At 38.2% G+C, this 14,023-nt stretch overlaps 1 protein-coding gene across 1 annotated transcript in view; it reads left to right on the top strand.

Annotated features, from left to right (window-relative positions):
• Window positions 1-14,023, top strand: part of RXFP1 (relaxin family peptide receptor 1) — a 126,807-nt gene that overhangs the window by 57,403 nt on the left and 55,381 nt on the right. The window contains 2 exon segments of the mRNA XM_045295761.1: window positions 8,990-9,079; window positions 13,451-13,556. Coding sequence (XP_045151696.1) covers window positions 8,990-9,079; window positions 13,451-13,556 — 196 coding nt within the window.

The raw sequence follows: 14,023 nt of genomic DNA, 5'->3' as shown, positions 1-14,023 counted from the left end.
CACCACTGGTCCTGAAGGGATCATCCACCCTGGATTCCCTGTGTTTCCTGTTCCTATCTGTACCACTGTACATCCTCTGGTCCAGCCAGACTTGCAAGGGGCATTTTCTTATGGAGACATTTTATTACTGATACAGAGCACTGAACATTAATTACTTTAAACCATAAGTTCTCAAACTTTGTCCGGTTTCAGGTCACCTGCTGCTTTTCTAGTTGTAGGTCATCAAATTAAGTCTAACTCGCGGCAACCTTATAGGACAGAGTAGAGCTGCCCTATGGCTCTCTATCAAAGTACTCAGACTCTTTCTCCTGGTGGGTTCAGACTCGGACCTGTCATTTAGGAGTCAAGTGTACACCTCAGATCACCTGTAGGGCTTATGAAACTGGGCCCTACGTGTAGCACTTCTGATTCAGTACCTTACTGTGAGGGCTGAGAATGCGTCACTCTTTCAAGTTCTCCGGTGATGCTATTGCTGCTGCTCTCAGAGCCACACTCTGCAAACCACTGATCTCTAGATGCTCTACGCAAATACTATCCAAAAATGTTTTCGCAAGTGTCATATAAAAAGGGTTAAATAAACTTTAAAAATAAAGCTTAAAGGCATTTCTTTGAGTGCAGAGTTCTTGTTTCATCATACTAGTGTGAATTATTAATTGCCCAGTGGGAATCTACAATGCAGAATTTACCAAATATATTAGGGAACTCTCTTCCCTAATATGTCACATAGAATCCTTGGAAACTAGTTAACAAAGTTTGAGAAAGGATCATGATAAGTTGCACACCAAAAGAACTTGTATCTTCCTTGTTCCTATCTCTCTGCCTTATCCCTTGCTCCCTGATGAAACGGCCTAGCGTTCACCTCTGACCTCCTCTGACTACTCAACGGAGGAGACTCTAAGTCCCCACAAAGTGAAGGCCAGTTGCCGCCAGGCCAAGGGCAGACATGCCACCACACTTCATCCGTCTTACCCTATTCTGACACCACCCTTCCCCCCAGAGAGTATACTTTTCTGCAGGGCTTGATAATTTATTGCAATAGCCACAGAGAACTTACAGACAATACTTTTCAATATTATGGTGTTTATTAGGGAAGCTAACAGGTTATAAAACATTAAGGATACAGTTCTTTTTTCTGACACATTCTTGTCATCCGTGCTGGCGGCCTGTCGCTCTCTGGTCCCCAGTCTCTCAGCCATGGGATTCCTTGGTCTCTGCTTTGTTCAATGGACCAACAAGCCCACTGCTATGTCACATGGTCTTGGTGCTGTTCCTCTACTCTGTCTCATGATCTGTGCTGTAGCCTCTGCTACCTCATCACTTAAGAAGAGCCAACTTACGCAATTTTACTTCACGACACTCCCTAACGTGAACTCCAGGGGAAGCTAACCACCCTGGAAAAGAGTGATGCTGTCCAGAATTCTGTTTGGTGTGCCCAACCTACTTTCCCAAAGAATTAAACTTAACAAATCAAATCATGTGATGGCTTTTTTATATACTTTATATGCTTTATGAGAGCTAGTATAAATTAACTATTAAAATTATCTTAGTAGTCACTGATATATACAAAACACATTCTAAAATGCATTTCCTACCATACTGTCTTAAGAAAATAAACGATGTGCATAAATAAACATAATATGCAAAGTCAATAAAGTGTGGACAGCCTAAGGGTCACTAGTTGTCAGCAATGGACAATTTTGCTTTCAAAAAAAGAGAGAAAGAAAGATTTCCCCTCTGATAGACATTTTTTTTCTATGACTAATTCTAGCTGTCCACTAAAGTACAAGGTCAGGACTACTAGACTTGAACAAATCTCAGCATACAGTGTTTAAAAACTTTCTCTAAGAGTCCTTTAGGGGACTTATGCTTATGCAAAGGCCCATACTTAGCGATAAATCAGAATTTCAGTGCAGAACCCTGGAAATCTGTGCTTTTGACAATTTCCAATTCCCAAATTTTACTTTAGTACAAGCGGGAGTAAGTTTTCTGCAGAGTGCTTTTGTGGGCAGAATGCCATTCATTTATTCAAGCAGTAAATAATATATTAATCTCATGCAGTATGCAAGACACTTCCTCAATACATCATTGCCTCATTTTTAGCTAATAAAATTATTTTTCGTAAAAATACAATTATGATTAATGCTAGTCATACAACACTACAAATATATGTCAGAAGTTATGTCCCCTAACACATTATTCTCTTAGGACAGGGCTATTTAAACTATGTTGCCAGATGAAAACTCAAGAGATTCGAATTTAAGATAAATAATAAGGTAAAATCATATAAAAAGCAGTCTGGCCACTGCTCTCTACATCCTTAAAATTTGAGTGATTAAAATATAAAAACACATATACATACTAAAAACTGTGTGGTTGAAAAAGCCAACTTTCCAGTTTTGAAATTTTGGCTGCATATCTTGTTTTCTAAATGTATTCATGCCTTATGGTGGGAGGGAGAGGGAAGAAGAAAATGTTTTGGGAAAAGTGCAAAAGAAAATAAAAACTAATTACTAAAATGCCTGACCTCTTGCTTTTTATAAACCAACTATATGCTGTGACTTAAGGAAATTTAAGCAGATCTAAAAGTCTGTTATTCTACATTTTGAAACAATCATAAAATGTATGTGTTTTCATGATGCATGTTTTCTTTACATAAAACTCTCTCTTATCCATGAAAAAAATGGAAAAAAAAAATGTATGTGTTATGTCCTAACACATTACTATTTTTAAAGTATTGGCTTCCATCCTGATATCTTGGAGCTCTGGTGATGTGGTAGTTAAGTGTTGGGCTGTGATCCATATGGTCAGTAGTTCAAAACCACCAGATGCTCCTTGGTAGCAAGACAGGGCTTTCTACTCCTGTTCCAGGGTTACAGTGTCAGAAACTCACAGGACCAGTTCTGCCCTTTCCTGTAGGGTCCTTACGGGTTGGAATTGACTCGATGGCAGTGAGAGTTTTGTATAGGGTAAGCCTTAAAATGGGAGATGGCAAGAGAGCAAAGGTGAAGGACACAAGAATAGAAAAGAACGCAAGAGCACTGCACTGTTAATAGCAGAAATGCAGCACATTGACATAGTTTGTGTGTAAACCATTCGCTAAATAGAGAGCCTGCTGAAGATCAGGGTGCAGAAAATCAGCATCTTCCCACCGTCACTGAGCTCCTTGTGTCAGGACAAAGGAACGCTACCCACAAAACACAGCCCGGTCCTCTGGAATGCTGACATCTCACCTACTTTGCATTACTGTGGCCTGAAGTATAGGTAGATGTGCCCCTAACTTGGCATAAACATGTGGCGTGCACCTGCTCCCATGAGGTCAAATAAGGCCCAGCCAATGGCTAGTTCGTTAAACTATGGAAAACACATTTTTTACCTTTGCTTTTAGATACACGAAAATGTGTATCTGTTTACGAAGGCTATCAGCACCTCAACATAGCCAGAGACAAAGACTTCCATGCTTTATCATATTTATAAGGAGACAGCAATAAGTAACACAGAAAAGAAAATTTATTTATTTGGTAAAATGTTATAGTAATCAAAACCTTAATGAGTTTCAATATTGTCATTTATTCCATGACTAAAAACAGTAATAAACTTACGTGCCAGTTCATAATTCCTTTTGGATGTCATTTGAGCCATTCTGGTATGTCACACAGTTCTGATATAAGTAAGACAGTAATGAAAATGAAACAGACCCTCCCAACAACAGCACAAAACACTGCCTGCTTTGTGAGGACGCAGCCTCATAAGTGTTTTGTTTGAGGCCAGGGCTGCAGCCACAGTGTCAATCCACTAGATCGAGGGATGTCTTTGGTCCTGACCTTCAAGTTCACCAAGTTTAACTGCTGTGTAAGGTAAGGGCTTTTTCCCAGGGACTGCTTTTTCCTGAGGACACATCCAAAGTGTGAAACGCAGTCTGCGAGACAAAGTCTTGCCAGCCTCCCTTCAAAGGAGCACTCTGGCTATACTTCTTCCAGGGCAGATTTGTTTGTTCTTTTGGCAATCCCTGGTACTTTCAACATTCTTTGCCAACACCATAATTCAAATGCATCAATTCTTGTTCAGTCTTCCTTATTCAGTGTCCAACTTTCACATGGCTATGAGGCAACTGAAAAGACCATGATTTGGGTCAAGCATATCTTGGTCCTCAAAGTAACTTCCTAGCTTTTCAATATTTTAAAAGAGGTTTTGTGCAGCAGATTCACCCAAAGAAAATGGTTTGCTGATCTCTTGACTGCTGCTACCAGGAGCACTGGTTGTGAATCCAAGCAAGATGAAATCCTTGACAACTTCAATCTTTTTCTCCATTTCTCATGATGTTACGTATTGGTCCAATTGTGTGGATTTTGGTTTTCTGTACACTAAGTTGTAATCCACACTGAAGGCTGCAATCCTTGATTTTCATCAGCAAGTGCGTCAAGTCCTCCTCACTTTCAAGAAACATTTTAGTGTGGCAATACAATGTTTGTGCTTTTGTATCTGAGTCTGACCACGTAGCATCATGCTTTCAAGGTCTACCCATGTCATAGAATGTACCAGAACTCCGTTTCTCCCCAAGGTTAAATAATACCCCTTTGTAGGTTCATGTTGTTAGTTGCCAGAGTCTGCTCTGTCTCATGGTGACCTTACGTATAACTGAACAAAAGGTTGCCTGGTCCTATGGCATCTTCTAAATCGTTGGTATGTGTCTTAGACTGGGCTCTCTAGAGAAGCAACGCTAATAAAGTGTATATAGACGTAGAGCGGGAGAGAGAGAGAGAGTTTCCTCAAGGAGCTGCCTCATGCTCTCGTAGAAGCTGGCAAGTCCCAAGTCTGTAAGTTAGCATCAAGTGGAAGGCTACACGAGACTTACATAACTGCAGAGGCTGACACATCCAAGACAGAGGAGTAAGATAGCAGTCTCACAGGCTACCGAGGCTGATCCCAAGAATCTGATGTCGAAATGTGGTGAGCTAGACTGAGCAAGCTTTGCCTGAACACCCATATATATTGGATGTAGGCAATACAGCCATAAGCACTCCCCTTACAAATCAGATCACATCATGAAGAATGATCACATCACTTAATAGCTGCCAGACCACTGAGAATCACAGCCCATTCAAGTTGACACACAAGCTTACCCTATACCCACACGCTTCAGTCTAACCACAAGGTCAGCAGTTAGACACCACCAGCAGCTCTGGGAGAAAGATGAGACTTTCTGCTCCTGTAAAGATTTACAATCAATGGCACTGAACTACACATGTAGAAGTTGTTTAATTGGAGAATGTTTTGTTGTGCATATTTTGCCACAATAAAAAAATTACATAAATAAAATAATTTTAATACATTCTATAAAACCTGAAGAAAAAAATAAGTCTCAGAAATCCTAAAGGGCAGTTTTCTACTCTGCCCTGTAAGGTTGCTATGAATTGGAATTGGCTCAATGGTATGAGTTTGGGTTTTTGTTTGTTTGTTTTTAGTATAGTAGGGACTTGTAAAATATACTACTCTGTTAAAACAGGCAAATCAGTATCCCTCATAGAATTCTCCCCTCATGAGTCCATTTGTTAAAGTAAGAATTTGAGGGGACAAAAGTCAACAAATCAGTCAAACCAATGAAGGAAGGAAATCTATGGCCACAAACTACAAACCCTGATAGGCAAGGAAACACAAAAGGATCTGGAGCCCAGTAGAGCAGGACATCTTGTAAGATGTCTGACGCTATCACCAGAACCTGGATGGATGCAGGAAAAAACGCCAAATGTGTCCCTGACATTCTTGAAACAGGATCACAAAAGTGGAAACTCATGTGCTCAGGAAAAAGGCATTGCTTTGGTGGGCTTCTTTCCGAGCTCCTAAAATTAATCAAATGTCCTTCCATATTGAAATCACATTTTAATCAAGTAATTCAAATTATCCGTATGCTTATTGGGGCTTAGCAAAACAGAAAGTATTCCATGTATGTTATCAGAGGGATCAGACAGAAGAGGTGAAAGAGTGGAAATCAGCAGGGTCTCCAGTAGAGCTATTGAATCCAAGAGCACACCACCACCACTTCACTCTGGAAATTGAGACAGTTGTTGCTGCCCCTACTGCCAAAGTCTTCATGTTTCATTCACAACTGCCTCTTGATACCTACAAAGCTGGCAATATCTGCAATACGAAGTTGCTCTCTACCACTGCCTCCATGGCTTCTTAACATTTCTATCTCTGTTTTAGACAGGGCAGCAGAAAAATGGCCTCTACCTCTCTTCTACCAACCAAAACACAGGAGTGTTTCCAGGTGCTGCGTAAAAAAAGACACTAGTATTGGCCGTCTCTGCAGTGATGTGTCTTGTCCATGCATTATTAAGTGCCTTCCTGCTGTCTCATGGAATAGTCTGTGGTTGGTAAAATTCAGCCCTCACCTTCTGAACTGGGATATTGCTATACTACTTTGCTACTTTTGTTAATTTTTCAATCCTCTTTAATAATAAAAAAATCTTTGAAACAGATGAAAAATTCTGAAGGAGGGATAGTGTTATAAATACAATATTTAAATCATATTCTTTGCAATATTTCATTTTTTAGTGGGGCTTCAAAAGGAATTCAATTTTACAAGTATGTATATATTTACATTGAATTACCTTTCCTTTCCCAAATGTATCATCATGGAGGAGTAATGAGCGGAAGAAAAATAAAATAACATAGAGAAGGGAGGGAAATTGCCCAGATTATGCTTTATCAGGTATCCTTTATCAGGTACTCCAATCAGGTTAGCCTTCTGCTGTGGGCAGTTTGACATTTAGAGAGGCCATCCCACAATCCAGAGGCTTTAGTCATAGTAGCAGATTTATATAGGGGAGGATAGTGGATTCTAATTAGGAAATGTTGGTTTTGAAGTACCTATAAGAAGCTGAATCACAGTACATAATAGAAAAATTATGCATGAGAGGGATAATTAGGAACTTCTTCAAGAGTTGAAGCCACAGGTATAGTTAAAGTCAGTGTCTCCAAATCCATGCATCTGAACTCAAATTTCAGATGTAGATTATATATACATGACAATACATATAAAACCAATGCTAGATTGTATTTGATAGTAACTTACAGAAATAGGGTGAACATTTTTCATTTTCACCCTCCATTTAAATACGCACGCAGCCTTAAAGAGGCCTAGCACCACTCTGAACGCTTTAACACTCCCAGAGAGGATCAAGTTCAAACCTGCCCCCTTTGGGAGCTACTTCCAAAGAAGCTGATCCTACATACCCATTTACTAGTCCATTCTATTTACTGATTCCATTCATGTTTATACCATTTTATCACATTTTTGGTGAACGTTTACTCCACAAATTAGGTTCCCACTTAAAATTTTCTAAAATTTTTGAGTGACATTGGTTACATAATTTACAATATGTCAACATTTGCATTATTTTCATTCTAATTGTTCCATTTCCAGTCACCAGTTTCCCTCCCGCCCACCTTCTCTTTCCATCCATGTTCACGTAAATGTTGACCATTTGGTCTCCTGTCGGTGAGTTTTCGAAAGAGCACAGTAGACATGGGTGATAGACTGATAGTGTATGAGCCAATCTGTTGGCTGAAAGGTAAAGGTTACTAGCCTAAGAAGGAGTTTCATTCAAACTTTAAAGAGTACCTCAGGAAGATAGTCTTAGGGACCCTCTAGTCTAGATCCTTTTGAGCTGTTAAATAAGGCATGTTCTAAGCATAGCTTCAAAACATTGAGGACTAGGGTGCACCTAACGCAAGCCTGGTACTTTCCATTGTTCATATGCTTGTGAAAGTTGGACACTGAATAAGGAAGACCAAAGAAGGGTTGATATATTTGAATAGTGGAGTTGGAAAATATTGAAAGTACCATTAACTGCTAAAAAGACACACTGACCTGTCTTGAAAGAAGTATGGCCAGAGTGCTTCTAGAGACAAGGATGGCAAGACTTTGTCATGCGTACTTTGGACACATTGTCAGAAGAGACCGGTCGCTGCAGAAGGACATCATGCTTGTAAAGGGGAAGCAGTGGGAAAGAGGAAGGAGCTCCATGAGATGGATTGACACCAGGGCTGCAACCACGAGGTCCAGCATAGGAGCCATTGTAAGGCAGGCGCAGGACCATGCAGTGTTTGGTTCTGTTGTGCATAGGGTTGCTATGGATTGGACTGACTCGATGGCACCTGAGAACCGTCCATTGTATGTTTTTCTCCCTTCCATTCATCATCCATCTACTGCAGTGCCAATCAGAGCATTGGATGGCGGTAGTTCAGCAGGATCTAGATCTTCTCATCTCAGCCCATCGTCCCTACAGGCTTTCAGTCTTGCCGGACATATTTTTCTGAGTCTTTGGTCTCTGTCTTTGTTGCCTCGGGAGTAGAGGCCAATAATAATATCTTAGGTGGCTGCACACTAGCTGTCAAAGACTATTCGCCAAATTAGGAACGTAGAACATAACACACACCTCTACTATAAAGTCACTTCTGGCTCATAGCAGTCAGAAGTCAGGAACTCTTAGGGTTCCTGAGGTTGTACATATCACCTTTCTCCTGCAGAACAGCTCGTGGTTTTGAACCGCCAACCCTGAGGTTAGCAATCTCATGCTTACCTAGCGGCACCACCAGCATGCATTAAATATAGAAAATAACCTTTATGAATTATGAAGGTAAGTCCAAACGTACTGCTATAAAATTTTAGAAATATATATTAAACAAAAAGTGTCATGCTTTAAATGATGCCATGTATTTTAGTATGTCTACAGTACTGTTTCTCAAAGTGTATTCCAAATTCTACTTACTGAAAAAATTGTTAGAAACAAGAGGAGTTCCCATTCTACGTTTATGGAATCAGAGTCTAGGTGGATAACTCAGTAATTCATATTTGTGACAAGTGCTCAGGTGATTTTTCTCTTTGTGAGTTTGAGGATCACTGGTTCCTTTTTCAGTCAAAGTTCTGTTTTCACCCTAACCTCAGAATGCTTCTTTTCATTTTCTCTTATCATGGTTTTTATTTCAGGAGACAACAATGGATGGTCTGAGCGATTTGACAAATATTTTGCAATGGTCTACAAGGTTCATTCCACAGAGGAAAACCTATTTGACTGTTGTAAGTAACCAGACACATGAACTACCTTCTCCAGGAGGTCATAAATAGGCATCAGAGTTTTGGACGTTCAATTCCATTTTTTTAAAGATTATTATAGCTTTCTAGTTGCAAATCTCAGTAATGATGAGAATCATTACATAATATAGGAAGTTTAGTTTTAAATGACTTAGAGACTGAAAGTGTAAAAGAACCAAGTCACTCAAGTCTTCCAGTGAGCAAAGTAATGTCAGTCAGGGTTGCTGTATTGATCCCCCTTGGCACAATCACTGCTACACTTGTACATTCTGATGTCCAGAAAACTGCAAAAATAGAAGCGGGCAGAAACTTTAACTTAACTTTTAATGTTTTCAGCTCATAATATTTCCCAAGGAAAACTCCTCAGGGAACTGAGCTGTATTTGAGAACCACAAAAGCCTTGTTTATCATAACCTGCTGTCCTTAGGCATACAGCTACAACTTATTTTTCTAAATGACTGATGGGCTTGCCTGGGGGAGATTGGTTGACCATAACCTGTGTGTTAACGCTATTCTATTTTGAAAGCTGTGAAAAGGAACTTCTTTTAAATGAATTTTACCAATTCCTATAAAATACTCAAACATGAATCAGTGCCTTGGACTTAAATTTTGGACCCTAGCTACTCAAACTCTTGTATAAAAGCAGGAAGTAGGGGGAGGAAACATTGCTCCATATTTTCCTACCAACTATGTAAAGCCCAGTTTTTGTAAATATTTTTGTCTTTACTACATAAATGAGATTTTTAAATAAGTAAAACTATTAATAATCCCCAGTTTAAGGAAATAATACAGACTTCTCATGAGTCTCTATTTTACCTATCGCCAAGATCCTGGTGATCAGATTATGTGATCATTGAAAAATCAAAAACTCTTGAGGAAAACAAAGTTAGGTGATATAATCTAACTGCTAATGTAAAATTTAAAATGAAATGGATTAAGATGCATTCTCTCAAAAAGTAGTCCTTTTTTTTAGTATATATCATGTTCTGTTTATATCTAAAATATTAATTAAAGTTTTTATAAACTGTCTTATTCCCAAAAGGATTCTAGATACATTTTGGCTGCTAATCAACTTTCACCATTAATATGATACAAAAGGCCAAAGCCAACTGATGGATAAGAAGGCAAATTGAGGGGAAAATATGTATAATCATAAATATAGATACACACACAAATATAAAGGAAATCCTCACTGAGAAAATCCAGCATCTATGTGATGAGCTTTTGAACCTTGTAATCATTCATTCAAAATGAAGCATAATGGGCTACTTAATTTTTAAACTCTGGTTTATAAAAGCAGAAACAAGTAAATGGGTATAAGAGAGAAAACAGATGAAATCATCAAACTGCCTGGTGCCATGCTATGGAAGGAATTTTTCCCAGGGATATTTATGTAAGAGTCAAGCTACAGGGTAGATTGTATATCAAAATATGTAGTCGTAACTTATCAGATTTACTAAAGAACAAATTGCATAATTTTAAATACAGTTTTTCAAAGTGATGAAGTGTAATATATAATTTAATACAGTTTTCAAACTTACTATCAGTGCAAAAATTACTAGAAAGTGTAGTGTAAGACTCGGGATTAAACTTAAAGTTTCTATTCTTGCTATGCTATTTAAATCAAATTATTATAGGGGTTTAAATTTAATTAATGAGGATGGCCTACAATCATTTTTGACTAGGTAAAAGAATGTGAGTTCACACTTATCAAATCTCTTCTCAAGAACAGAAACATGGAAATGTAATATCTTGTAGTAACAAACATTATTAATGCTTAAAATGGGAGAATTTTGAAAATACACAAATTTGGAAAGAATTATTGCTCATCATTTCACCACCAGCGGCCACCAACATTAATTGATGGATTGTTCACTGTCTTAGTTATCTAGTACTTCCATAACAGAAATATTAGAAGAGAGTGATTTAACAAATGAAATGTTATTTTTGTCGTAGTTTGGAGTCTAGAAGTCTGAATTCTAGGCATTGGCTTTAGGGGAAGTCTTTCGCCCTCTGATGGCTATAGGGAATGATTCCATAGCTCTTCAGCTTCTCTTCCTGAGTCCCTTGGAGATATGCACAGGAAGCAGGTTATCTATCTTTACCTTACCCCCACTGCTATCCCCATGCATTTGTATTCACTTGTTCACTTAAATTGCTTTTTATTAAAACAATTTGGGACATGTTCTACATATCATACAATTCAGTAATGCAATCATACCGATAAGAGTTGTATGATCATTACCACCATCAATTTTAGAACATTTTCTTCTTTCTCATACTCCTTGTTATTAGCGCCGAATTTCCTCCCAACCTCCCCTGCCATAGTCCCAATAAACCATGAATCCAGTTACTGTCTCTATAGATCCACCCATCCTGGACATGTATGAATTATGTGAATGCAGCCTAGCTAAATGGACAGTGCACTCTAACGTCAGTGTCATTCCTACTCTTCCTATCACTGCACTCCCGGTCTTCCTCTTCCTTCCCAGTACCCACCATACTATGACCACAGCATAGACATACGTTAGCATATTAGACATGAACTAAATTTAAAGGGACACAATCAGTGCTGAAAATTACAGTGCCAAATGGATACGTAACAACTACAAAACTATTTAAAAGTTCTTGGCAGATACTCTGTCCACATAAAACATAAAACCTGCTCTTGATCTTTTATAAGCCTGGTGAGGAGTGTGCAGAACACCATAAGAGGCAAGAAAACACACCTGTTACCCACCATAGGAGCAAAGGGGCATGTTATTAGCTCATAGCTGTAATCGCTCTTGCTCATTAACGAGCATGCCTCCAGTAGGTCAGTAGGGTCTCTATTTCACCATGGAGGCAAGTGGTTACTCTTGGAAGGTTTTAGTGTCAAGGTAAAAACTGGAAGTCTATCATGCACAGCATTCTCACCGAAAGGTTTGCTTGTTGTATAAAGTTTTCAACTATTTTAATTAGCTATTGTTATTCTTTAAATAAATAAGTACTTTTTTCTATATTTCTGGCTTTTAAAAAGTTGGTAGGCTTGGCCACAAATGTCTCTACTCTATGTGCAACAGTTAGTAGGAGGTTGAGATTCATATCTGAAGCCATTTCATGTCTCTTTTGTTCTATCTGCCTAACTCCTGTAGATATTTAAATGTACATAGTTTAGACTCCAGAAGTAAATGTAAGGGGGAAGCATTCCTTGTTGGGTAATTAATCATCCCTTTACCCAGTTTCGAGGAGAAAGATGAGCTTCTCCTGTAAAGAGTTATAGTCTCAAACTCACAGGGGCAGTCCTACCCTGCCCTACAGGGTCACTATGAGTTGGAATTGACTCGATGGCGGTCAGTTTATTTGAGTTACACTCTTTAACTCAATTAATAAATACATCCCTGATGTTCTCTAATACATAGTTGACTCTCCTTATTGGTTCCACATTCCTGGATTCAACCAATGTTGGTTGAAAATATGTGTGTGGGTGGGGGGGAGCAACTAAAAATCAGTTAATGGCCAAAGTAATCCTTTAAAGACTAAGAGGGAAAATATAATGCTATTTGCATATCATTTGAATTGTACTAGGTATTATAAGTAACTAAAAACGATTTAAATACATGGGAAATTATGTATAGATATTCTGCAAATACATGCCAAAAAGTATCCACTAATTTGGGGCTGGGGCCAAGATCCTGGAACCAATTCTCCAAGAATATATCCATTCTCTAAGACTCCCCACAAAATAAACAAAGGCATACATCTTGCTCTAGAACCCAAGAGTATGCAGAAAAACGATCACCCCGTAAATCAAGTTTCATATATCCTTACGCCCCTCCATAAGCCAAATAAAATAAAATCAGAAAGTTATAAGTCCATTAAAGTTCTTTTGAAGAACTCTTCTGTATTAAGTAACAAGAGGGAAAGAAACTTTACTAAAACAATAGAGTTTGGGTCTTTTCTAACTCTCATTAGTTAAAAATAATTAGCCATTACTGTTTTGAATTATGCTGTTAATAAAACTTTCCTTAATGTGAACATAAAACTTCATCACACAGTGTCAGGTCAGCCTTGGACATAACTACAAGAAATGAGTCATTCGTTTTTAAACAAATGGAGAGGAGTGGCCTGTGCTTTAAAAAAGGAAACAACAAAAAAGCATGCCCTGGTAAAAGTCTGCTTCCAAATCTTAATTCTCTAGCGTTATTTTAAGGTAAAGTCAAGATCAAACTTTAAAGCCATTATGAAAAGTATTGCCCAAATTTCTTAGGTGAGACCACACCACAATTTTGTACTAAATAATTTTCTTGTGCCCTTTCATTTTTTCTTCTTGTTGCCCTCTTCCTGTGTCCTTTCTACTCCCCCTTCTTCATGCAGTGGTTGCTTCTGTGCCTGTGCAATGTCTTTGCCAAGGACGAGAGCTGAGATGCGATGAAGCCAACTTGAAAGTTGTCCCATCAGTTTCTTCAAATGTGACTATGATGTAAGTAGAAAAGAATACTACTTGTAAATTGTACCATAATTAAGGCTTGTCATTATTGACAATACATTTTTATTTAAAGGTGATATCACTGGTTTTTGGTTTATTATAAGGACTGCTGTTTGCTTGGTTTTTTTAGTGTTTATTCAAGTCTAGCCCTATTCTAAATTATTAAATACATGAACTTATCTAATACCTCACAATAATGCTCGATCATCATATTTTTCTTAAACCAAAGATCCCATCAGTTGAATGTCCATCTGCCACCTTAATACTAAACCTATAAATATATGTACATAGATCTATTTCCCCATCATCATATATAAATCATATATAAATATATTTACAGATGTGCATGCCTGTATTTAGACCTCTATAAATGCCCTTTGCCTCTTAGTTCTTTCCTCTACTTTCTTTTACTTTCCTCTTCTCCCACAATCATGCCTTTATTTGGGTTTCAGTAATTCCTC

Source organism: Echinops telfairi, unplaced genomic scaffold (genome assembly GCF_000313985.2).
Source record: "Echinops telfairi isolate 266 unplaced genomic scaffold, ASM31398v2 ScPeMD7_5868;HRSCAF=6743_0, whole genome shotgun sequence".
Lineage (NCBI taxonomy): Eukaryota > Metazoa > Chordata > Mammalia > Afrosoricida > Tenrecidae > Echinops > Echinops telfairi.
The sequence above is the reverse complement of the archived record's forward strand: the minus strand, read 5'-3'. Positions and strand labels throughout refer to the sequence as shown.